Here is a 25,044-nt window from a genome sequence, read left to right as displayed (position 1 = left end):
CAATGGTATCCTTTTAAAATTTTCCAAATAGCTTAGAATAACTGCGCCAGCCTACAATTCTCAAACATTTTGACATTTTTGATTTTTGAAGTATTACTACTCTCTTGGCTCATCCCTAAATTCCAAAGCAATACTTTGCCACTCATTTCACACAATTTAAGTCAAGACTGTTTGAAGTCCAGCATTTATGTCAGCCTTGCACTTAAAATCATCAGGAATATTTTATTCCTGTGGTTGTTATGGTTTTTGGCTTAGTTTTTAAGTGAATCCCCAATTATGTCACAATAGGATTCTAAATTATTTCCACAGAGCCCTCTCCTTGGTGACCATCTCCATCCAGGTTCTGAGCACCCTCAATATCTTGGCGGATTGAGCCTTAGTATTGTATCATGTAAAGGCCAGAGACTGAATAGACAGTACAAAGTTGTACCCCACAATTCTCTCCCCCTCTTGTGGTTACATGTTTAGTGAATTACGATAAATTCCAGTTGGATCCACTCCTTTTTACTCTTATTGTAATTCCTTTCAACTTAACTCATAAGTGAATGCCTTTCCCCATTCTATACTGAGTGCAAATGAATAAATCCAGGTGGGAGGACACAGATTTAAAGTAATTCAGATAAAACAACTGTATTCTATATTACCTTTGTTATAAATATATAAACCAATTCTAGTAGAATATAGACTGGGATTTCCAACATCTACCCAAAATGTCAAACACAAGTTCTCATTCAAAATTCTCAGGAAAAAGGGGTAGGAAAATTTCAAACAAGGCAAAATCAAGAAAGCAGGCAGATTATAAAGTTATTACATTATGTACAATGAGAGAGGGAGATCCTGAGGTGGGAGGGATAGAGAGAGATCTAGCCGTAAAGAGGATGACATGAAGAAAGATGCATGGTAAATGTTACCCGCACCCCTTAGAAGATATGTGGGGCAGGGTTTCTGTGGAGTCCTGGCTCATGAATGAAGAATTCATATAATATGAGCCTTCCAAGGTTGTGGAATAATTATATATTAATTGGGAAACAGTATGTAATTATGGAATTCAAGACCGCAACACAGTACATTTGCAAAAAAGAGGGCAGAGTTCAAGTTGTGCATGAAACCTTAGCTTTGGCATTCTCTGACATTTAGTGATTTACTGTGAAACTTTAACAAGCTTTTAATGTAGATTTTCAATGGAAATTCCTTGTCTTTTATTTTAAAAAAGAAGAAAGCATACAAAATATATTAGAAAAAACTGGAATGCCTTATTTCATGAGCCTTAGATAATCTACAGGATGGATTTCCTGTTCTAATCTTGCTATGCTCCCACAAAATATAAATTTAAGAACATGCCTGAAAATGCCTGAGTATTTGCCTTTTACCAAGCAGCTTGACGACAAATACCACTTCTATCTGAGAAGCACTGAGAAAAAGTAAAGGACAAAATAACCCAGAATATACAGGTATGTTGTAGATGACACAGATCCCCTAAGACTTACATCTTTGCCAATCAGGTCCTCTTGGTTCTCTACAATTCCCCAGGGGGCTATACCAATGGTACAGATCTTCCCTCGGGATTTTGAGGCATGATCCTTTAATGCATCTCCAACATGCCGAATGACTCCTGAAAAAAAGAAACAGGCTCATAATCAAAAATTCAAAGCACAGCATTTTTGGTCACATTGGTCTGGAATCAGCTAACCACTTAAGTGTATGCTTTCCTAATCACATCCCTATTCAGCACAGTGCTTAAGCATGCGCTTAAAGTTAAGTATTTCCTTAAGTGTTTTGCAGAACTGGGGCCATAATAAAATGATTTAGATTGATATATACAGTGCCTTACTAGTTCAGTGTATTTTACATACAACCTTACTGAATAAATTAATGTAAACAACAAATTCCACAACTCTAACAATGAAAATGAAGACATCGATCATCATAACTTTCCTTTTTCTCATCTGTATCCAGATACATACACACTCTAATATGTGTGGTGTGTATATCTTCAATCCTCTCCAAGTACGCAGAAATGCACAGAAAAGGGGGGAAAATGTGTAGCATGTATGATTGTCCCCTCAAATTTTGAAACCTCTCAGGCATATAACCCACAAGTAAGGCGGTTGAAATACTGATGGAAATGTTGTGAAAGCACCATTACACACAGCTGTAGACAGCAGTGGCACCATCCCATCAAACCACAAACCCAGTCACCAGGGAAAAGCCAGCAGGAAGTGCAAGAAAGTAGAGACTGGTGCACACAAAATGACTGCCCCATGGCTTGCCATACTCTGATTACTGCTTGCACTGTCTAAAGCAACTTCTGGCTACTTTAATTACATTCCTATGCTAACGTCTGTACAGTGCACATGTACAGGTTAATGTGCCAGGCTGGACAGTTGCTTTTGGACTCAGGCTTTCTTTTCCGCTTTCCAGGCTCACTTTCCTAACAGTTTTGACACAGCTTGTATCAAGAGCTACTTTCATCACCTGACTGCAGCTAACAGTAGCACAGCAGCACGTGGAATTTAATGTCACTTGCTCTTCTTTGCTGACAGCTTTGCATAAAATGCATTTAAAATCTACTTGTGCTCACTGAGGGGATAATTGGTTCCAAATTACATTCTTAGATTGATTTTTTTTTTAAACCAGTTTTCTTTACTGTTTCCCTGCTCTGGTTCCATGAATCCTAAAGTGACATTGACAAATTACAACAGTCAGACAATAACCACAAGTTTCCCCATAGCTACTGCCCTCTTATATCCATTTAAAATCAACAGTGAAAAAACCTGACATCTAATCTTCTAATCTTCCTGGCTGCCACCACATTGTCTGGCAGATGAGGGCAAAATGCACACATCTCAGCCAAATGAATCTGTGATCCCACATCCTGATGGTGCATAGCAGGTCTTCTCTGTCTACGAAAGCTATTGCTTTCTAGGGAATACAGCTTCTGATTCCAGATGGATATTGAAGCAATTTGTTTATAAGAAGATATGGGGTGAGTCAGGCATATGCTATTTATGTTATGTCGTGAATATGAATACTCAGAGGGCAACATTTTAGGGGGTTTTCTATTATGCCTTTTAACAACATACAGCTAGCTCCCTGTCTAACTAACTACTACATTAGTTGCCATTCCACGTAATACGTGTATATTACCATATTATGGGTGCATTGTGAGTGACAGCAGCTAATGTATATACACACTTCAGGTTAATAGTCACACCTTGCATCTAATATTATTAATATTCTTCCGAAAGGAAATGCTGGAAAGAATTTTTATCCAAAACAATGGGTGAGATTTACAAACAAATTAGGTACCAAATTTACATGTACAATTGGACACCCAATTTAAGTGCACAGTTATCACAATTATGCAAAACAAATTTTATAGTTGTACGTGCAAATGAGCGGTTTATGTGCAGAATTTTTGAGTTGTGCATGCAACTATGGTAACTGCAAGAAGAGATTAGGTTCACAACTGTGTACCCAACTTGTTTAAAAATCTGACCCCAGAGCTCTCTTCTGCTTTACTCTGTATACTTTATGTTGTAAATAGAAGTAATTGAATATTCAGGATTGATTTTAGGATCATACACAACAGTGGTTGTTCTAACAGTCTTATTTGTCTATGAATAATTTTTTGGCACAGAAAAAAATACCTGTTCATATCAATTTGGGATTTTTTTTTGAAAGCTACAATTATGACACTTTGAAAACTGCTATAATGGACACAGAGCTTTTTCTCTTAACTCCAGTCTTATTCTACAAAGCACAACTTCATATTCAGTCCTCTGAAGACATCTTCGCAGCTTGGTTTGAAATGCTGAGTTGGCGAGCCTATTGCAGTATGGTTAAAAGGTCCACAGATGGATGCATTTTTAATTAGGATTTTCTATCTATATCTGCCACACTCAACGCCACACGATCTGAACATCTAACAAAATTATCACCACCCCAATTTACAGGCCAACCCTTGTTCTAGTTTCCTTCCTCCTCCAACTGAGGCATTGGGGATGTTTAAAAAAATACCAAGAGATTCCACCTGCTTCTGTTTCTGTTGTAGGTATGGGAAAGCTGAGAAGATGACAAACTTCCCAGACAGCTAAGAAACAAAGGAAACTGGGCTAACAATTACTGTAGTCATCTTTAATTCAATATATATTAAAAAAACAAAAACAAACAATCTCATTAGGCATGTTCTGAACTGAGCTTCAAAATATGTGATGCCTAATCCAAATCCCACTTAAATTAATGCAAAGATTCAATGAGCTTTGTATCAGGCCTGTATTATCAATATGGTAGAACGAATATGCTACTCTCCATAGGCACTGAAAGGATTAAATAATGCTGAAATACTGATGTAATGTAGCTGTGCTGACTCAGGTAGAGATAATGTGCCACAAAAATTCACGTGTGCATACTTTAACTTTACATATTATCATTCCCCATATGTAGAATGCTTTGCCTTGCCTCATTTCCCCGCCTCCCCATCCTTTCAGTCTCTCCATGACAATAAAACTCATGTGGACAGGTAGAAAATAACTTCCATGTCAGGGTTCTAAAATTTGGATGTGTTCAACTTTGCATACAAATTGAAACATGTTACCTCTGTTTCTGCAAGGACAATTGGGAAAAAAAACCTGGGGGGGGGGGGAGGGGAGAATGACTCCTAATCCACAGAGAGGGGGGAAAAATGACTTTTATTCAGATTAAAGGCTTTTATTTTTTCAGGCACATAAAATAGAAAAACTCTTTTCTCTGTCACATCTAACTTGTTCTTATAAGTGAAAGATAAAAGTTGCCTCTTTTTTTGGATGAAAATATTTTCCTTTAATGAAGTGGAAAGTTTCTTGTTTGTAATACCTACGAACTAGCTACCCTTTCAGGCTGCTAGCTGCAGATCACTCCATTCCATAAACGGTACCTGGACCCATTGATGTTAGTCTCATGAAGTCCCCTCTGACAAAACACTTCAGATGGTCTCACAGCAGGATTTATTTTTTGCACTTTACAATCTGTCTTTCATGCTTTAATAAACCTTTTATTCTTGGAGAGCTGTTCAATACATATTATTCTGGCATTTTCTTGCTAATGCACAATAAAAAGAAAAAGTTACCATAAAATGGCTCAGCCTCTCTTTAGAATCTGGACTGATTCTAAATCATGATGTTAAAATGATGAAAGCCTCCCTGATGCCACAAAGCTCTTATTTTAATGTTGCTTGTTACCTGTGTTTACTCCTCCAGTGAATATCCATGCTCCAGTTGTCATGGCAGCTTTAATCAGACCTTTCCCAAAGACTTGCTTGAGTTTTGGCTGAAGTTCAAAATTCTGAAGGCCTCCATGCACAGAGATGAGAAGCTTGGGGAGCTCAAGCTGCCATTCTTTTGTCATTAGGTGTAGAAGAAGATCAGGCTTTGTGTCAAAAGACACACGTACATACTGCAGAATTAAGGGCATTGACAAAGAAAAAGGTTGGTTATGACTCATGATGTGTAACACCAAGAAAATATTTTAAAAACATACAACTTTTGCAACAAAAAACTAATTAATTGTAACTTTGATGGTTTAAAAAGCAATTTATGAAACTACAGACCATGACAATTATAGGTAGCCATTTCACAGAGTTTACTCTCTCCAAAGCTCTTTGCAATAATTAATCAATCAATCCTCACAACACCTGTCAGGAGCTAATAGATAAACATTATCCTCAATTTACAGATGAGGAAATTAAGGCAGAGAGGTTAAGTGATTTGCCCAAGGCCAAAGGGGCAGTTGGTATCATACCTCCATTTAGAACTCTCTTTATTCTAGACAAATGTATTGAAAAACATCTACAAAATATGTAATAGTGGACATGCCTGCATTTAACTTAAGGTTAAAGGTTGCAAAGTCGAGCACTCAGAAGTTAGGAAATGGCTGAATTAAGGTTCCCCTTTCAACTTGCTTCACTTGTGTGGATTTAATAAAGAATAAATTATTACCCCTGACTGAGAATATGTTTTAAGGCCAGAAGGGACCATTAGGTTCATTTACACTAAACTTTTGCAGAAGACAAACCATAGAATTTCACCCAGTAGTTCCTGCATCAAGACCATAACTTCAGGTTGAGCTAGAGTACATACAATTATTCTGGAACCTTCCACTAATATATTTCTTTCCCCCACCCCTCTTGGTTTATCAGCATAACCTTCAGATCCACAGCACAGACTTCAGAATAGGCATATCTGGTTTTAGAACATTAGTACATTTCAACGAACATATTATGCTAACATATTTCATGAACATTTTGTTCATTTTTACTATGTCTATTCCTTTTTTGTGGTCTGTGATTGGTCACCTACAGTAAGTCTCATGGTACTGTTTCTGCTTCCTGAGTGGATGTGAAACTTCAGATGGAGTATTTCTGGCATGAATGCTAATATCTGTGGTTGCATGCAAATATGGGTATTCAATGACAAATGGCCTTTCTCAACATTCCTGCAAGCAGAGCCCCATTTGCACAAATGATCATGAGAAAACAAACGAATAAGAACTTGGTCCAACTGAAAAGCACACCAGAGTTAAAAAATATTGATTCACTCTACAGTTATAATAATCCTCCCAACATCTGCTAAGTCTTTTTACTATTAGGAGGTAAAAGGCCATATGTAGTGTATATCTGGTGAGCATGTACTGTACTATCAAGTATGTGTGTAATGGCTTTAATGGCTGGATTGCTGAAATTGAAAGGCAAACTCTGCTAGGCATTTGAGTGCACTGGCTGAATGCTGAAGATAATAGATTTCACTAAGAATTCCATCCAGTAATTCCTGCATGAAGCCCATAACTTCTGGGCTTCACTAAGAATTGAGGATATCATGGACTTGTGACAACAGGAATGTTGGTAAGACACTAATCTTTATTTCTTTCTCCCTGTCACAGACAGAAGTTGGGGTTACAAAAGGTTATACCACTATTACATGGCAGGGGTTAGCAGCCACATATTGTAACTATTATTGAGGGTACTCAACATCTTAAAATGCTGAACCCTCTGAATAGTTAAAAAAGGGAAGATTTTCTGTTGGTCTGAGTATTATATTTTGGTTTTGTTGGCAATGAGAGTCGATGTGTTCAGTCTCCCATGATGAATATATGCATTTTAACTGATGATGTTCATATATATTTGTTACAAGCAGAGGTTGTAGGACCATCCCATGTGCCACTCCTGCTCAGATCAAATCCTGTATCCTGCCACCACTCATGACAGACACCAAATGTTTAAAATGAAGACAAAAATTGCGTAGGATGCACATCAACCATCTTGCAAAAGCGTGACTGGGGGTGAGGAGGTTTCCTTCTGACCCCTGTAGCAATCGGTTTATTCCATAAAACACATGATTTCATTAACCCCAGTTTAGCTTGCATAACTACCAACTGGTAAAAATATTAACTCCTTATTCAGCCACTTCTATAACTTCCAGCACTAAAATTCCATAAGCTGACTACAAGATATTGAAGAAATATTTTCTTTTATTTATCTGAAAATTATCACTAATTTCAAATCACCATTTGTTCTTATTTAGGCGAGAAAAAGGACTATACTCTTAATGTAAAATGAAATTTTATCATATGAAGAAATGTGAGTAAACAAATCTGAGTGGGTCTTCTCAACTACAAGAACCAGCAATGCAAAGGAAATTTAAATCTTAGAAACTCCTCTGAGAAAAGGTCAAGGGGCTAAAATATTGGATTTTCTTTTCGTGAGAAGAAATGTCTAGACTTCAATTTTGTGATTATCTTATTCCTTTTAGCTCTTGTGGGGGGCATTTTCAGTTTGGTGTGCCTTGGATAATTCTTTTGTAATCACTTCAGATGTAATTTAATGTGTATAGGATCATTCTTTTGTCATCACTTCCAAGGCACCCACTAAATTATGAATAAGTGCTTTTAAAACCATTTTTGATCATATTAATAATTTATCTCTCTCTATTTTGTAGTAGAACATTTGACCTTTTCCCTTTTCTGTTTAGATTCTGCTGCCATTACTGGCTTCCTTCACCGCCACTTGCTCGGAAAGATTTTTAAATGCAACTATGAACTTGAGCCAAATCGCTGCTCAGTTCCATCAGTCTCCCCATATCTCTTTGGCTGATATCTACCTTTCAGCTCCATAAGTGATTATATTTTTATAGAGGAGAATTTGACACTTGTGAAAGAAGCCAAACTGACAGCATTGCTATTTATCAACAGAACAGGTACAATATAGGAAGCAGAAGGAGAAGCTTCACCACAGCAACCTGCCAAAGTGCTTTGGCTCACCACTGAACTAGTTTAGATGGGCCACACCATAGGATGAAAGATTGGTTCAAGTTCCCATGTCCATTTAATCTATAGCTTGATGATTAGACTCAACAAAAATGTCACTTAATACTAGCTGTGATTATGATGCTTTATTTTCATATCAAGGGATTAGCCAGAAACTCAGACTCATTTCTCATTGACCAATAAACAGCCAGATGGCTGCAAAATAGCCCAACCTAGGTTAGAATTGAACTACAGTGGTAATCTAGTTGTAAAATTTTTCATATCCTGAGCCATACAGTTCTCCAACCACAATGCCTCTATTAGAGTACATATAATTAAACTGCAGTGTGCATTGTACCTGGCTGATTGCTGATAATGATAATTTGAGGGAGACACTTACAAACTCACTGTACAGACTCATTCTGCTGTTGACAGACATGACACTTAAGTATTTCTGAATTTTCCCTCGATTAACATACTGCCTAATACTTTGCCTTCTGCAACGCAATCTGGCATTTCCCCCTGTATTTTCTCACTAGTGGCAACTGGATGATGACATGACCATTTTACCTACCTCAATTAACTGTCCAAAGTTTCAGATGCTTTTCTAAACTAAGCTGAATCTCTGAATCTTTTGCTGTTTGTGCCTCACAGCAAAAGGCCTGATCCGGCTCCCATTATAAACAAGAGCAAAACTCTCATTAGCTAACAGAAGCAGAATAGGATCTTTATTAATATTCTTTTAATATTTTAGGGCCTTATTCAAATCCAAAGAAAGTTAATGGAAGCACTCATTGATTTCAATGGGCTTTGGATCTAGGTCAGGGGTGGCCAAACTTTTTGGCCTGAGGGTCACATCTCGGTATGGAAATTGTATATAGGGCTGGCTGGGATAGGGGATTGGGGCACATGGCCGGGGGAGGATGAGGGCTCTGGCTGGGGGGTGCAGATTCTGGGGTGGGGCTGGGGATGATGGGTTTGGGGTGCAGGAGGGTGCTCCGGGCTGGGATGGAGGGGTTTGGAGGGCGGGAGGGGGCTCTTGGCTGGGCAGGGGATTGGGGCACGGGTGTGTGTGTGTGTGGGGCTGGGGATGAGGATTTGGGGTGCAGGAGGGTGCTCTGGGCTGAGATCAAAGGGTTTGGAGGGTGATCAGGGCTGGGGTTGGGGCATGGGGGTGGGGGAAGCGCGCTCGGATGCAGGATCTGAGCGGCGCTTACCTGAAGCAGCTCCTGGAAACAGTGGCCCGTCCCCCGTTTGGGAGCAGGGCCACGCTGCTCTGCGCGCTGCCCTGTCCGCACGCACCGCCCCCACTCCCCCATTGGCCACGGTTCCCGGCCAATGGGATCTGCAGAGCTGGCGCTTGGGGTGGGGGCAGAGTGCAGAGCCCCCTGGCTGCTCCGGCTTCTAGGAACCATGTGGAGCTGTTGCACCTGTGGAGCAGAGCAAGGCAAGCTCCCAACCCCGCTCCCTGTCGGGAGCTCGAGGACCAGATTAAAAGGTCTGATGGGCTGGATGCGGCCTGTAGTTTGCCTACCCTTGATCTAGGCCTTTGTGTATTTCATTCACTTTTTTCTCCAGAACCCTTATTATTTCAAATGCTGTAAATTTATTTTGAATATTAATAATTTGCTATGTCAAAAAATAAAACCCATTGTCTTTTTCATGGTTTAATGTCAAAGGATTATAAATTATACCCCCTTGTTTCTCTCTCCTTGCACTAATGGCTTTTTAAAATCTTTCCTGTGCAGTTTTGTCAAATCTATACTTTTTAAAACCGCAAATGCATTTTTAGGTGTGGCTGATTTCCAAGACACTTTAATAAAATACAACACATTGAAGCTATATATGAGAAACTATATCTGGCAAATCTGTTTACCTGCTTCATAGCCACAATGATGCATTTCAACATGAAAGAACAATGTAAGGGACACTAAGCCTTTTCCACAGTAATATACTTTCTGTCTTCTGAAGTTGCAAACATATGCCAGCCACTCAATGAGCATGTTAAAAGTATCATTTGAACGCTTTGGATTAGCAGGAAATTATTAAAAACAGAACTAAATGTATTTAATTCACTGTGAACCTTTCAAGCAGCCATCAGCCATCCAACCTTGTATAACCATGATCAAAGCAACTTTAGTTCAGCAAAGCAGAGTTAATTAGAAATCTGTATAGGATTCAAATGTCCCAATTAATGAAAGGGGTTCCAGAATTATTTGTGTGTTAAAAAGAGGAGGATAAATTCAACACAGCAGTTTAATTTGGTCCTTTAAATTCAATGCACAGTGCAACAATGCATGATTGTTCCCACCTGGTCTACCAAGGTCCAGACCCCCCAAATCTCTGTTCAGTCAATTAATTTTTCATATTTCGGTTTAATTAGAAGTTGACAGTCAAGCTATATTTTGCATGCATGTATTCTTGGGGTTGGGGTTGAGGTTGATATAAAACCTGATGGCATATCATGTACTGTTTTATAATTCACTAGAAGCCCACCTAAATCCAATAATGACTTACTTAGTAAACCAGGTAACTCTTATTCATTAAAGAGGGATTCTCAAGCTTTTCAATCAAACAGGTGCCTTAAAACATTTTACTGCATCTCTCAAATCTCGCCGACAGATCTGTTGGATGGTATCTCTCCACCCAGGAGGAGATCTGTTGATGACATTGACTTAATTTTCCTGTCTCCATTCTTCCGATAGCCCTTGACCTCTTTCAAAAGATCATGGAATTAGCAGTGCTCAGCCTCTTTCCCAGCTCTTTACTGCTCCTTTGTGTGATGGAGGTCTTTTTAAGGAGCAGAACGTGTGCAGAGGACCATAGCAATGTGGCAAAGTGGTGGTCCTTGGCAAATAAAACCCCCGAACATTTTGGAGAATTTATTGATTGAGCCATGTTGCTAGTTTTTGGGTGGGGGAAGATTTGTATTTAGTGCCCCAAAGCCTTTGGTAATAAAACAATTTAAAAGATATATAAAGAATTTGATGAAACAGCAGAAGGTTGGTGCCAACAAATAGATGAGAGATTAATACATAGAGGCTGGGTAACTATATCCTAATGAGATGTGCTACAAACTCTGTCCTGCAAATCCCGAGTTTTGATTTTTTGTTGTAGGTTTATATACAATTTTATTTTATTAAAACAAAATCCTACTTATTTCCTCTTCTGGGCTTTCCAGTATATCTTGTTTATTGTGTCTCTGTTATGGCTAGACAGTGAGCTCTTTGTGGGTAAAATTGTCTGTATTTTTATGTCTGGTACTGTGCTGAGCACATGTGCTTAATTACAATAAAAATAATTAACATTAATAGAGTCCCTTCTTTTATGTGTGTGCATGTGTGTTTTATTTTGATTGCAAGAGGGGGAAAAACACATGGAAATTAAACCTGAAACTCTAAAGATTTTCCTTAACTTAAATATTGAGTTCAAGAAAATGTTTATAAAGAAGATTTTGCTTAAATTTGAAAAACCTGTTATTTTCTGTCTAGCTGTGCTAATACCGGCCGCACCACAAATATTGTATATACCCTTGAAGGGTGAAATTTTGTAATGCATTTGCTGAGTATTAACAGGATTAACCATTTTATAAAACCAAAGAAAATTTTTACTAATTGCAGATCTAGAAACGTGGGTGTAGTTATTATAGGACACTCAACTGTTACAAGAAATGAGGAAACACCACTTTATTAACTGATCTCAACAACCACTATAATCTAATCTCAAATATACTCTGCCATAAGAGAGTTAATTTATCCACATGATTCACCTCAAACATTAAAAGGATAAGTGGAAAAGAGAATGGTAAATTTAATTCCACAATAGGCACAGGAAAACTAATTTAAATGTTACTAAAAATATATCACCATTGCACATATGCTGGAGATGTGGATAGAAAGTAGATACTCTGAATTAGTAATGCTGTAGGCAAATACATAACATTGATGAAATATGGGATAGAATTCCATTACACAGGCTTTCGCTGATGATTTCATATGGTATGTCTCTCAAATTCTCAGAAGGACATGGTGGGTAAGGTACAATGTTTATTGGACCAACTTCCATTAGTGAAAGAAATTTTTGAGCTTACACAAAGCTCTTCAGGACTGTGTAAGCTTGTCTCTCTCACCAACAGAAGTTGGTCCAATAAAAGATATTACCTCGCTCACCTTGCCTCTCTAATATACTGGGACCAGCATGGCTACAACAACACTGACAAATTCTTAGAAGGTGATTCATTATGTCTACCCTAAGAAAAACAACTTTTTAAAAAGAAAACTGAGAACAGTGTTGGCATCACACTTAATTATTTGTACAAATATGGCAGAAATTCTTACAATGAGCATGAGGCCAAATAATGTCCTCAGTTATGTCAGGACATACCCAGTGAAGTCCATTTAGCAGCCCCATAGAGTTCAGTTTTTCACAAATAGGATATTAGCAAAATTAATGTCTTTTGGGAATTTTTGTTTTACATTTCTGGAGGAAAAAATGAAGTTTGAACCATTAAAAGGAATGGTATGGCCCAATTTTGTTGAGGATGTTCAGTCTATTATGTTCTCCTCTGTTACTGTTCTGTATTGATTTTTTTTTTGGTTATTACGGCCTTATTATAGCTTTGTTCTTGATTTTCGCTACAATTTAAAAAGGGATATAATGATGCTCACTAGTAAACTCATTTACAAAGTACTTGTACGTTCCCCGTCACTCTGTATTAATGGTAACTTAACTGTATTTCAACTGAAAATAATATACTTACAAAAGGGGAAACAGTTACCTTATTTATCAGATGCTTGAAACCCTTTTATTTAAATATAAACAGAGATCAAATTTTCTCCATGGATAACCTGCGCATGGTGGAAATTTTCATTTGTCTTTCTGTTAATTAAATACCTGACATCCTCACTGCTCTTCGTCCCTCAAGATTTTATAGTTTTGTGATTACCACAGATCTGGATGATGTTACTCGATTTTGTTTTATCTTGCTGAATACCATCAATCTTTAGGCCTCAGAGCATGTTCTACAAGGTACAATGGCTCAAATCTTCTGAGTTTTATTCCAAATTCTTCCATTGACTATTGGGGTGATCTTCAACAAATCACTTAACCTTGCTGTTTTGCAGTTTTATCCATTTTTAAAGTGGGTATAATATTTATCTATAATGGTTGCCACTAACACTCAGCATATGCAAAGAATTACCATACAGTGGTAAATGAGACACAACAGATTTTATCTGTACTTAGGAAATTAACTGGAGTAACTTTATGCTACACTTATATATTGCATTTGATGTGAGAGTAAGTGTTAAGTCTCCTGAAAATATGCAAGGCCCCAAGGCTTGATATACATTAGCCTCTTTATCTAGGTCTTATTTCTCAAGGTTCTGGAGGCTGCTCATTTTTCTCACTTAATCGCGGGCAAAAATGGCCATCTGGTTTGTCTTGCAAAATGAGAGCCTTGCGGAAGGTAAATTCAGATGCATATTCGGGTACTGTATAGGTTTAATTCTTTTCATAATTAGAACCACAACAACTAAGCTTATGTACTTACCCAGCTCTCACACTACACTCTCCTGCCCACAGTGCTATGGCTGTCAGGCACCGTAAGGGTGGCCTTTAAGGGAGACACTTATCTCATTAGCTCTTTAGTTTATCATAAAAAAAAAAAACAGTCACCGTTACAGTTCTGCAGACCTGCTTTCATGGTTGTCACCTTACTGTGGTCATATGCATGTTGAGCTTTGTATCCTTTTATGTACAATAGCGTGAAAGAAGCTCAGCTATTCAGAGAAGCTATGATTTGAAGGCATTTTCCCCATCAATAGACTTTCTGAATGTCTGGCGGCTTTATGGAAGCTTTTCATCCATTCAGAACTTGTTTGTTTTCTTTCCCTTCTGATGTGATTTAATGACTTTGAATGGTTGGCAGGATGCAAATGTCTTCCTGGTTCTTCCTATTCTCTGGTACTGTTAAAATAAGTCCAGAGTTCCTCCAACAGCAGTTTTATAATAGAACACCAGCATGTCACAGATACTATTATCCATAATAATATGCACTCATTTTCCACACATATACTAAGTCAAAAGTTACCATTAGATGCTATAGTATTGGTGCTCTAGTGTTTGTTAAAATGTGATAACAGACTTCAGTGGGAATTGCACATCTATACCTCAGAGCAGAATTTGGCCCACATACTTTGGACTGTAACCCTTAGAATTCTATATATGAAAATCATCTCTGTATTCTCTTTTTTTAGTATTCCAGTCCAGTACTGTAAGATTTCTCTTGATGGAGCAGCAGTTATACGTAGAGGAGATTAAATCAATATAAAAATCAGCCTGAATTTTCACCCATCCTCTGAAATGAACACTAACTTTGACTAACAGATTAGATTTCTTTTCTTTTAGTGACCCCTCCATAGTTCATCCAAACTATCCTTCTATTGCTTTGGGATGTGGTGGCAGGATTGCTGGGCTCCAATACCGATTGTTTCAAATTTAGCATTGCTTTCAAGCTTCCCTTGAGTTCTATCCCATAGTGAATGGTGTCCCCCTAGGAACTTCTGATTACATAAAACGCTTTCCCTCTCCCTCAGGCTTAATATCTCACATAGAAAGGAGTGAGGTTCCAAAAGCACTTTATTTATTCTAGTTCATTTATTCTATGGTAAAACAGGGTGGCCCCAAATTTAAAAGCAGAGAAACACTGATGCCTGCCAAATAGTTACAGAGAATGACCAAGATAAAGAGAGTCGGTTGCTATTTGGGGATTCTGAGGGAAGAAGCTCTCAAAAGGTTCAAAAGTTTATGTAAAATGTAAACAAGCACCTTACGAACGGTTAATGTTAGCCCCTCACTAATCATGATTGGAGAATAGAAGAAGTGGATGTAACTTCCTGCTTCCCATTACATTTCCTTGGAAATAGTCTTTCTACTTTACAACTGATGAGTACAATTTTTTGTTCCTTGACATATTTTACAGTGCTGTCCTTGAATTGCACAGGTTTGGTGAGAAGCGTCTTGCTTCCACTGAATGTGATATACAGCACTGTGAAATGGGTGGCTTGATTTATTCCCTTTAGATAAATCCTATTTCATTTTACTAAACTAGACATATTTGTACACTCTTTTCTGTTAGAGTGAATGAGAGTTGATTCGCTTTATCAATTTTCAGGTGCCACTGAATAGGCATTAGGGGATCGTTAGACCCTCAGGGAAACACTAATTTTCTAGCTGCTTCTATATCTACTCATCATGGGTGACACTGTGTTCTGATACTTCACAGAATTACTACTTCAGAAACAGATACAGGTGGAGATTTTCAAAGGCACAAATCGCACTTACATGCCTAACTCCCACTGACTTTCAAACCTTCAAATCCTTTGTAATCCTCCCACATGTTGATTTACTGACTCTGACAGGCATGCTGTCCAATATGTGAGAGAAATAAAATATATTTAAAGTTTACCAAACATGCCAGACAGTGACAGACTGCAATTTACCAGGATTCTAACAATGTTATGAATTAGCCAGGAACTGTGGGAGATGGCTGTCAAAGAGAGGGAAAAAGAGGAGGAAGCAAGAATTAATTGAGAGTAAAGAAGTTATAGTTAGAGCTGTCAAGCAATTAAAAAAATTAATCACAATAATATCTGTTAATATTTAAATATTTTTGGATGTTTTCCACATTTTCAAATTTATTGATTTCAATTAGAACACAGAATACAAAGTATACAGTGATCACTATATTTATTTTTGATTTACAAATATTTGCACTGTAAAAAAATAAAAGAAATAGTATTTTTCAATTCACCTAACACAAGTACTGTAGTGCAATCTCCTTATCATGAAAGTTGAACTTACAAATGGAGAATTATGTACAGAAAATAACTGCATTCAAAAATAAAACAATGTAAAACTTTATTAGAGCCTACAAGTCTACTCAGTCCTACTTCTTGTTCAGCCAATCAAATTTGTTTACATTTGCAGGAGATAATACTGCCCGCTTCTTGTTTACAATGTCACCTGAAAGTGAGAACAGGCATTCGCATGGCATGGTTGTAGCCAGCATTGCAAGACATTTACATGCCAGATGCACTTAAGATTCACATGTCCCTTCATGCTTCAACCACCCTTCCAGAGGACATACGTCCATGCTGATTACGGGTTCTGCTCAATGACAATCGAAAGCAATGCGGACCAATGCATGTTCATTTTCATTATCTGAGTCAGATGCCACCAGCAGAAGATTGATTTTCTTTTTTGGTGGTTAGGGTTCTGTAGTTTCTGCATTGGAGTGTTGCTCTTTTAAGACTACTGAAAGCATGCTCCACACCTCGTCCCTCTCAGATTTTGGAAGGCATTTCAGATTCTTAAACCTTGGGTCGAATACTGTAGCTATCTTTAGAAATCTCACATTGGTACCTTCTTTGCGTTTTGTCAAATCTGCAGTGAAAGTGTTTTTAAAACGACCAACATGTGTTGGGTCATCATCCAAGACTGCTATAACATGAAATATATGGAAGAATGCAGGTAAAACAGAGCAGGGGACATACAATTCTCCCCCAAGGAGTTCAGTCACAAATTTAATTAATCGTTTTTTTTTTTTGTTTTTTTTGTTTTTTTAAAGAGCATCATCAGCATGGAAGCATGTCCTCTGGAATGGTGGCTGAAGCATGAAGGAGCATATGAACGTTTAGCATATCTGGCATGTAAATACCTTACAATGCTGGCTACAAAAGTGCCATGCAAATGCCTGTTCTCACTTTCTGGTGACACTGTAAATAAGAAGAAGGCAGCATTCTCTCCTGTAAATGTAAACAAACTTGTTTGTCTTAGCCATTGGCTGAACAAGTAGGACTGAGGGGACTTGTAGGCGCTGAAGTTTTACATTGTTTTGTTTTTGAGTGCACTTAGGTAACAAAAAAAATGTACATTTGTAAGTTGCACTTTCACAACAAAGAGATTGCACTACAGTATTCGTATGAGGTAAATTGAAAAATACTATTTCTTTTATCATTTTTACAGCGCAAATATGTATAATAGAAAATAATATACACTTTGATTACACTTTGATTTCAATTACAACATAGAATACAATATATATGAAAATGTAGAAAAACATCCAAAATATTTAATACATTTCAATTGGTATTCTATTGTTTAACAGTACAATTAAAACTGCGATCAATCGTGATTAAGTTTTTTGATTTAATCGTGTGAGTTAACCGCGACAAAGGGAACTAGGAATTCAAGACATTTACTAATGCACTTGTAAACACACCTGAACAACTGGTGTTGCACTGGCAGAATAGGTACTGCCAGAGGATATGCACATAACTTCTGGAAGATACAGCCAGGCACAGGATAAAGAATTAGATGTAGCCCCACTCCCAATCTGGGTAACACTGTAGAAAAAACAGCTTTGTTACCCCGGGACACTGGTCTACTTCACTATTCACCTCCCCATGAAAAATATCCATAGAACTTTAGGTGTGAATTGGAAGAAACCATATAGCATATAATATAACTTTCCCTGAAATATTAATGGACTTGCCCTTAATCACTCAGTAGGTCAGTGTCAGGAACCTAATCCAGATAGTCCAGACATCCTGTCCCTTACTCTAATAACTCAATGATAGTGCCTCTATCATCATAACCAGTAGGCCCTTTCCTGGAGCATTGTATCTTTTGTAGTTGATTTTAAGTTATAGTCCAACTATCTTCTTCCTTCCATGACCCATGAAACCTAGAAAACATATTGCTTTACAGCAGGTAAAACTGTTAAATGAATTAAGTAAGAAGGAAGATACTGCGTGAATGCCTTTTGTGGTTAGTAGCATTAGTTAGTATACTAAGAAAGGGTTTTGATTACCATGGCTTTATTGGAGTGACCCCCTCCTTGAAACTCAATGGTTCCAAAGGCATCAGTTGGGCTGAGCTGAGTGTGCTTGCTGATGGACCACTTCTCTGACTGATTGTCATTTCGAGTGAGTCTGCTTTCATTTTTCTCATTCTGAATAATGGAGATACTTGGAGTCAGTCCAACATGTTGACCTATTAGACGCCCACAGCAACACCTATGGCAGTAAGGAAAAATTAGTTGCATTTATTGGCCTAAAAATGCATCAGGCTATGTTTAAAGAAACTTCTTGCATGCACTGCAAAGTCTTAGAAAGTCACTTTCAGGCTGAAGTGATTTTACAGAGTTGTCAGAAGTCCTGTCTTGTAGCAAATACATTGACATGCCTAGGAAACAGACCGTTACAATATAGATATGACTTTTTTTGACTTGTGATTCTCCTTTGTGATGTCATTTTTGTGTAAAACTAAATAAAAAGTGCTTTGTTCTAAATATAAAAAAAAGCAAAGATTCCCACTTCCCCCCCAATACATTCTATACGTTCCCACAGACTACATTAAGCTAAATAAAACTTTTTCACATGGACATCAACATATTTTAGTCACACATGAAGCTCATGTCTATCAGTCCCTTACAATACTAGCTGCTGTGTCTCTAATATAGAGTACAAATATTCAGGGGACTGGAATACATCACCAAGAAGATGACTAAGTTACAAATGAAACACTGATATAAATTCAGGTTTTGTTTTTCAATTGACACTTTCTGGGGTGTACAAAGTATTGGTGCCATGCCTCATGGAAATCCATCTCGAATGGTTCCAAAATACAAGCCAGTCTTTGTATAGAATACTCAGAGATTTGGAAAAAATTATCATCTACGCAGTTGTTTTCTTGTAACTATATAGTTTCATTTTCATAGTATGTAGCAATACAATACCATACAATCTGTAGCATATAGCAATACAATTACCTATGGGGGTCTTTGGTGCTGGGTATGATATGAACACATTCTCTCTTGTAAAATGCTCTCTCTATCCATGATTTCTGAGCCTGAAAGAGAGAGTGTAAAAAAATCCCATAAACTTTATTTGTTCATTAAATACAATTTCAAGATTTCAAGCATAAATGAAAAGATAACTCAAACATGGAGAGAATCTTTAATTATTGACCTTGCAAACATGCTGTATCAGTAAACATTTTCCATCAGAATTTGGGTGCATTTCAAGAGCATAGCAATAAAAAGTTCAATATACGTAAATTTATAATATGTTCATGTTTATTGGCCAGATAAATTTAATACTTGTGCCTACATTCACATGACAGAAACCATGAAAGCAAAACAAATTAAAACAAATAATTGATCAAAGTTTTCTAAGTGGTAAGAAAACAACATGTCCTCAATTTAGAAACAATTTTTTAAAGTACTCTGTTACGTTAACTAATGTGGCTATGTTGGATGTATAGTAAAATTTTTAGACATTAACCCCTCCCCCCCACTAAAATATAAATTAATGGCAATCCACTATTAATCCGCTGCAACATTTTGTAGAAACTGCAGTTAAACAGCATATCGCAATGTCACTTAAAGTGTCTTGGAGGAAAGAGCACATACAAAGCAGGAAATGATACACGTGAAACAAGGGAAGCTTTGAAACATAAAAAGAACATGAGTACTTGTGGCACCTTAGAGACTAACAAATTTATTAGAGCATATATATATACAGATAAGTTGGAAGTTACCATACAAACTGTAGGAGGCTAATTAGTTAAGATGAGCTATTATCAGCAGGAGAAAAAACCTCTCAGTTTGTATGGTAACTTCCAACTTATCTCTCTCTGTGTGTATATATATATATAAATAAATAATTGTGTGTGTGTGTGTATCTTACTATATGTTCCATTCTATGCATCCGATGAAGTGAGCTGTAGCAATAAATTTGTTAGTCTCTAAGGTGCCACAAGTACTCCTGTTCTTTTTGCGGATACAGACTAACATGCCTGCTACTCTGAAACTTGAAATATAAAGGGACAGATCTTTATATGGTATAAATTAATGTAGCTCCATCAAATTAAATTAAGCTATGCTGCTTTATACTATCTGAGCCTATAGCCACAAATGTACTCAGTAATGCAAAAGATTTTCTCTCAGTATGATCTTATTTCCAGACAAGAATGAAGAGGTGTGGTGGTTTGTTTTTTGAACAAAAGAGAAACCTATCTTCAGAGTTTCTGAACTCCTTTTAATTATCTGGGTAGTTCTTGATGAATCAAGTGAGTGAGTGTCCTGGTAAATTACCCAGTGGATTCCTGCAGATAGAACGTAATTATTTCCATTTAATATTCAGGTGATTGAAGGAAAATCTCAAAATATTCAGCACAAACAGGTACATCTTATAAAGTATATGCAAAGAATAAAATAGTATTTTTACAGTTACACAACAGAAACAGGGATATTGTTAATACTAATCACAAACAGGTGAAAGAGAGCAATGAATTATGAAACATACTATACCAAGTGGGTGAAGTTTAAGGAACATGAAGTGAGTTTCAGACAAATTTAAGCAATGTGATAATGCCTATATAAAAGAGTGGGAAAAAAAAGAAAATCTGCCTTTAGGAAATTAAGTGTGACATAGATAGGATGAGAGACATCATCATTGCTTGATATTCCACTTACTGTCAACCTTATTGCAACACAAAATTTCTGCAACTTATTTTTGATCCCTGAGGCCCACGTTTCTTGGATGTGTGCAAATCAGAGAAAATCCTTCAGACTACATGAATTTTCACATGCAGACTTTAAAAACAATGTTACATCTCTGCAATAGTGTAAAATCACCTCAGCTAAGCTTTTAAATAAAAACTGTTCTCTGCATTTTTCCACTCGGAACTGATTCCTTGTTCTTAATCATTGACTATTTAGCTGAGGGAGTTACACATTTTACTCTTGTTATTTTTAGTTTGAAACCAATCTACCAGATTACACTTTTACAAAAGTCAGGATTTTACATTACAGAAGGAGGCATCATAAAGAGTAGAAGGCATTCCAAGTGACTACCACTAGCCAGGATTCAGAGAGGCTTTAAGGAACTCTAGATGGAGCCATGGTAGACACTCTTTTCCCCCTGGGTGGAACGAGGGCTGCTAGGATATGGAGCCCTGGGGCAAGGTGTGCATATTTAATATACAGAGAAAAAGTATAATAGAGATCCTGGAAGTCTAAGAAAAGTGTACAATTTTTAATAGACTTTATTCTCTCTCTCTCTCTGTTATGAATTCTGGTAGCTACTTGAAAGGCTCTGAAACACAACCAAAATAAGTACGTAAAATGCATAGGAACCATATTTTTGCATGCCGTATTATCCTGTTAGTCAATATTAAATTGGCCAATTTTCAGTTTAGTAATTTAATGGACTTTTCACACGTAATGAGCCATTTCCTTATTAGCCAACTAGGGTTTTAATGCATTTTAAAGTGAACTTTTTTTTTAAAAAAAAACTTCAATTGAATATTTACCTACAGTGAATACTTGTAGCCATTGAAATCCAAAGAATATACAACTTGGGACAATGAGAAAGGAACTTCAAAATTTTGGGGCAGGACATTGTTTTGTTTTACTAAAACATTACAATTACAAAGCCACACTTATTATTCAGATATCACTTTGTACTATTGCCTTAGAAAAGTATTTGTCAATATAAGTAGAAGCGGATTTATGAATCACTTTTTTGTTATACATGTTAACATTTCTCAAAGTAAGGGAAATTCAGTTATGCTAAGTTTACTTATTTATTTTAACATTAAAGTAAGTGCCTGGCACATCTATCGTCTTTCTGGAAAGCATAAAATAGCTGTTACATGCCACATTTCTGGATGACTTCCTAAGTAATTTCCTAGTACAAAACACCTCCACCAAAGTTCTACCTCAGTAACATGGCAGGGCTCCCTAGAACTTTGCCTTTTTCATATACTTCTGAAATTTTATGGAAATCCACAAAAACAATTTACAGTAGACTTCGGAGAATTCACTCATTAAAAATATGCCCAAAGTACCTTCTTTAAAGATAGTTCAGGAACTGAATTGATCTAAACAAAAAATCAAATAGAAAATGAACAAAAGAGACTTCATAGAACAATACTTCGTTATTTTTTTAATAAGTGGGGAGGCACATATTTAAAAAAGGTTTAAATAGTAGACAAAATTTTATGTATTAGAAATTACAGTATTTATTTGCCAATTCGTAACTCCAATTGAGATTTTGAAGACAAAAGAAAAATGAGATATGTTAAATATAATAATATGCCCTTGAGTTTCTCTGTTTTACATTAAAAAACAAAGAATGTTTGGAAAATTGTTAAAAAAGCAAATTAAAATAAAAGCTTGTTTTCACTCCATCAGAAGAAAGATTTCTACCTTTTAGGTCTTAAAAGATCTATTACCCTGCCTGCCAAATATTATGGTTTATCTTTTCATAATTCACTGTCACCTTCCATCCCAAAAAGACAGCATCCAGTTGTATTGCACTGAACCAACAACTTCCTGAGATAGATAATTTGCAATAAAAATAGTATATCTATATTCATTCATTCTCAGAAATGAAAAAGGATAATAAAATTACTTGCAACATGGTCTTCACCATAGAGTCAAAGGCAGAGATAAGTGACTAGATGAACTTTAATATTGTTATGCAAGTCAGATATGAACAGTTTATAAACTTTACATGAATTATGATGTGCTATATGAATTAATAAAATAGCAAACGATACAGCTTGTCTTTGCTTTTCATTATACCACAAACACGGTCTCTTGATGCTAATTAGCAAACCAAAAATTAATTCAATGGGTTCAATTAATAAATTACCTTTCATCTTTTATCCTCAGACTTAGTTTGTTTTTAGTTTAGTTCCTTGGAGTCAATATTACTCTCCTATAAAAAATAAAAAAAACCCCAAAACTAACAACAACAAAACAGATCAAGGCTAGTGTGTATATATAGTATATATATTTTTTTACCTGAACATCAAACTTGGGTGGTGTCTAAGGCAGTACCAGAGCATATTATGTTGTCCACGTTTCACTGCTGCTGGTCATTCTGCTAATAATGCACTCATGACTGCCCACTAAGCAAGGCATTCACTCCATTCTGACCCAAGAGATGTTAAAGTAAGCAATGAACTTGCGCCCATTAGCTACTTGGAATGTGCTGCTGTGGGATTAGCCTCATTAAGAGTTCTATAGACATTCATCCGCAGCCCAGAAACACTGCTTGATTTGAACATCTAATCTGACGCCAAAAGAAAAACAAATCCTCTGAGAGCTTGGATTTAACTGGCACAAGCCCTGACAGGCTCTTTTTAAAATTGTATTTTATTTTCAGAAAGGCGGCTTGTGAAAGTGTGATTCTGAAAGTTGAACTCAGGAAAACAAATCCTTCAAAAGAAACAGTGTACTAAACTGGAAACTGACCACACAAGAGATATTGTTAATCTCTAAAGAATGAAACTAGAATATATATTAGCCAACAGCTAAGAATCTACATAAAATGTAAATATATTAAAATTAATCAACAATGGCATTTATCCAAGGAACCTAGGTTTTGCAACAGTTTCTTGCTCAACTGTCACAAATTTATCATTCCATAAACCTGAATGTTTGAATTTCAAACACAGGGACAGCTGAATATGCTTGTGTTAGTTAAAAGTCAGTGACTTATATTTGACTTGCGTGACTACAAATTTGAGGATCAAAACATGATTCCAATGATCTGGCATTAAGGCAGAAGGAGAACTTTATAAACCATCATTTTACATTTGAATATTTCAGAAAGAAAGCAATTATACATTTAGAATGGGTGACTAGTTTTGAGAAATAAATAAGAATGAGCCCAAACCTCAACCCAAATTTAAACTTTTTATTTAGATTTTTTAAAGTTTGGATGAGTTTCTCTCCCTCCACACACAGACACACACACTATTCTTGTCCCAGATAGACCTTCCAAACTTACTAAACTCTACTAGGGTCTGGTAATCTCTGGAAGGTTGGGTGACACCTGAAATTTCTCACAAAGTGTTATAGTATCCAGAGGCCTCCGATGGACAAAATGAGCACTACATTCTGGGGTTACTGTTACCAGGGGAATCTCTATTCCATGTAAGATTTGACCAGAGGACCTAGCCAGAGTGAAATAGACTGTGTGGAAATAGACTGTGGAAATAGACTGTGTGGAACATGGAGAGATCTTTTCAGTGTGATACCAACACAGGTGAGGGCCTATGGAGAATAGGTGGCCAGTGTCAGGAAAACAGCCTGTCGAATGAGAGCCTGTTGGGGGTTAAAGAGTGAGGTTTAAGAATCGGAAAAGGAGAAAGATGATTTGGGGATTTAAAGAGAGGGATTTGATTTGGCAAAGAGGAGAAAGGGAAAAAAGACTGGAACAAAGAAGTGAGAGGGACAAGACAGACATCAGAAGATTTGGATGACTGCATAAGCATCCAAACTTCACTTTGAAATGGAACACGTGCTTAAATACTTTGCTGGATCAGAGTCAGAATGCTCATCAAGACGTTGAAAGACCAAGCTCCAAACTTTCATTGGGGTCCTTTTGACCTCAGTGCCCAGGCTGCATTTACCACAGACTTGCCCTGTCTTCACTCCCCAATCCGCTCTGCATTGTTTTCTAATTTAGGCCCAGGTTCCAGCCAGGCACTGTAAGCACATGTAGTCCTGTTGATTTCATAGGGCTACTCATATTTTAAACGTTGCTGGATCTAGGCCTTTGTTTGTAAACGTCTTGGGGCAGAAGTCATATTTTGAGAGGTGCATATCACACCTTTGGGTAGTGACAGAAATAATAAACCATCAGTATAAACTACAATATGCATTAACTACTCCTGGTGTCAACC

General features: G+C 37.0%; 1 protein-coding gene and 1 long non-coding RNA gene across 16 annotated transcripts in view; both read right to left on the bottom strand.

The window, feature by feature from the left end:
• TRPM3 (transient receptor potential cation channel subfamily M member 3) overlaps positions 1–25,044 on the bottom strand; it is a 618,857-nt gene that overhangs the window by 169,406 nt on the left and 424,407 nt on the right. For 14 of the 15 annotated variants that reach the window (XM_075128732.1, XM_075128737.1, XM_075128735.1 and 11 more), the window contains exons 2-5: positions 19,112–19,191; positions 18,152–18,356; positions 5,220–5,433; positions 1,488–1,612 (exon numbers count right to left, since the gene is read on the bottom strand). In XM_075128732.1, coding sequence (XP_074984833.1) covers positions 1,488–1,612; positions 5,220–5,433; positions 18,152–18,356; positions 19,112–19,191 — 624 coding nt within the window. Of the gene's footprint in view, positions 1–1,487; positions 1,613–5,219; positions 5,434–17,560; positions 17,654–18,151; positions 18,357–19,111; positions 19,192–25,044 lie in introns of those variants that run through there. The other variant, XM_075128740.1, reaches the window with a different exon arrangement.
• Positions 19,246–23,417, bottom strand: LOC142072200 (uncharacterized). The gene is made up of 3 exons (XR_012668592.1): positions 23,156–23,417; positions 22,150–22,227; positions 19,246–20,448 (listed from the first exon to the last, which is right to left on the bottom strand). It is a non-coding gene; the product is annotated as an uncharacterized LOC142072200 (long non-coding RNA).

This window comes from Caretta caretta, chromosome 5 (genome assembly GCF_965140235.1).
Source record: "Caretta caretta isolate rCarCar2 chromosome 5, rCarCar1.hap1, whole genome shotgun sequence".
NCBI lineage: Eukaryota > Metazoa > Chordata > Testudines > Cheloniidae > Caretta > Caretta caretta.
Note: the sequence above shows the minus strand (reverse complement) of the source record. Positions and strands in the feature narration are given on the sequence as shown.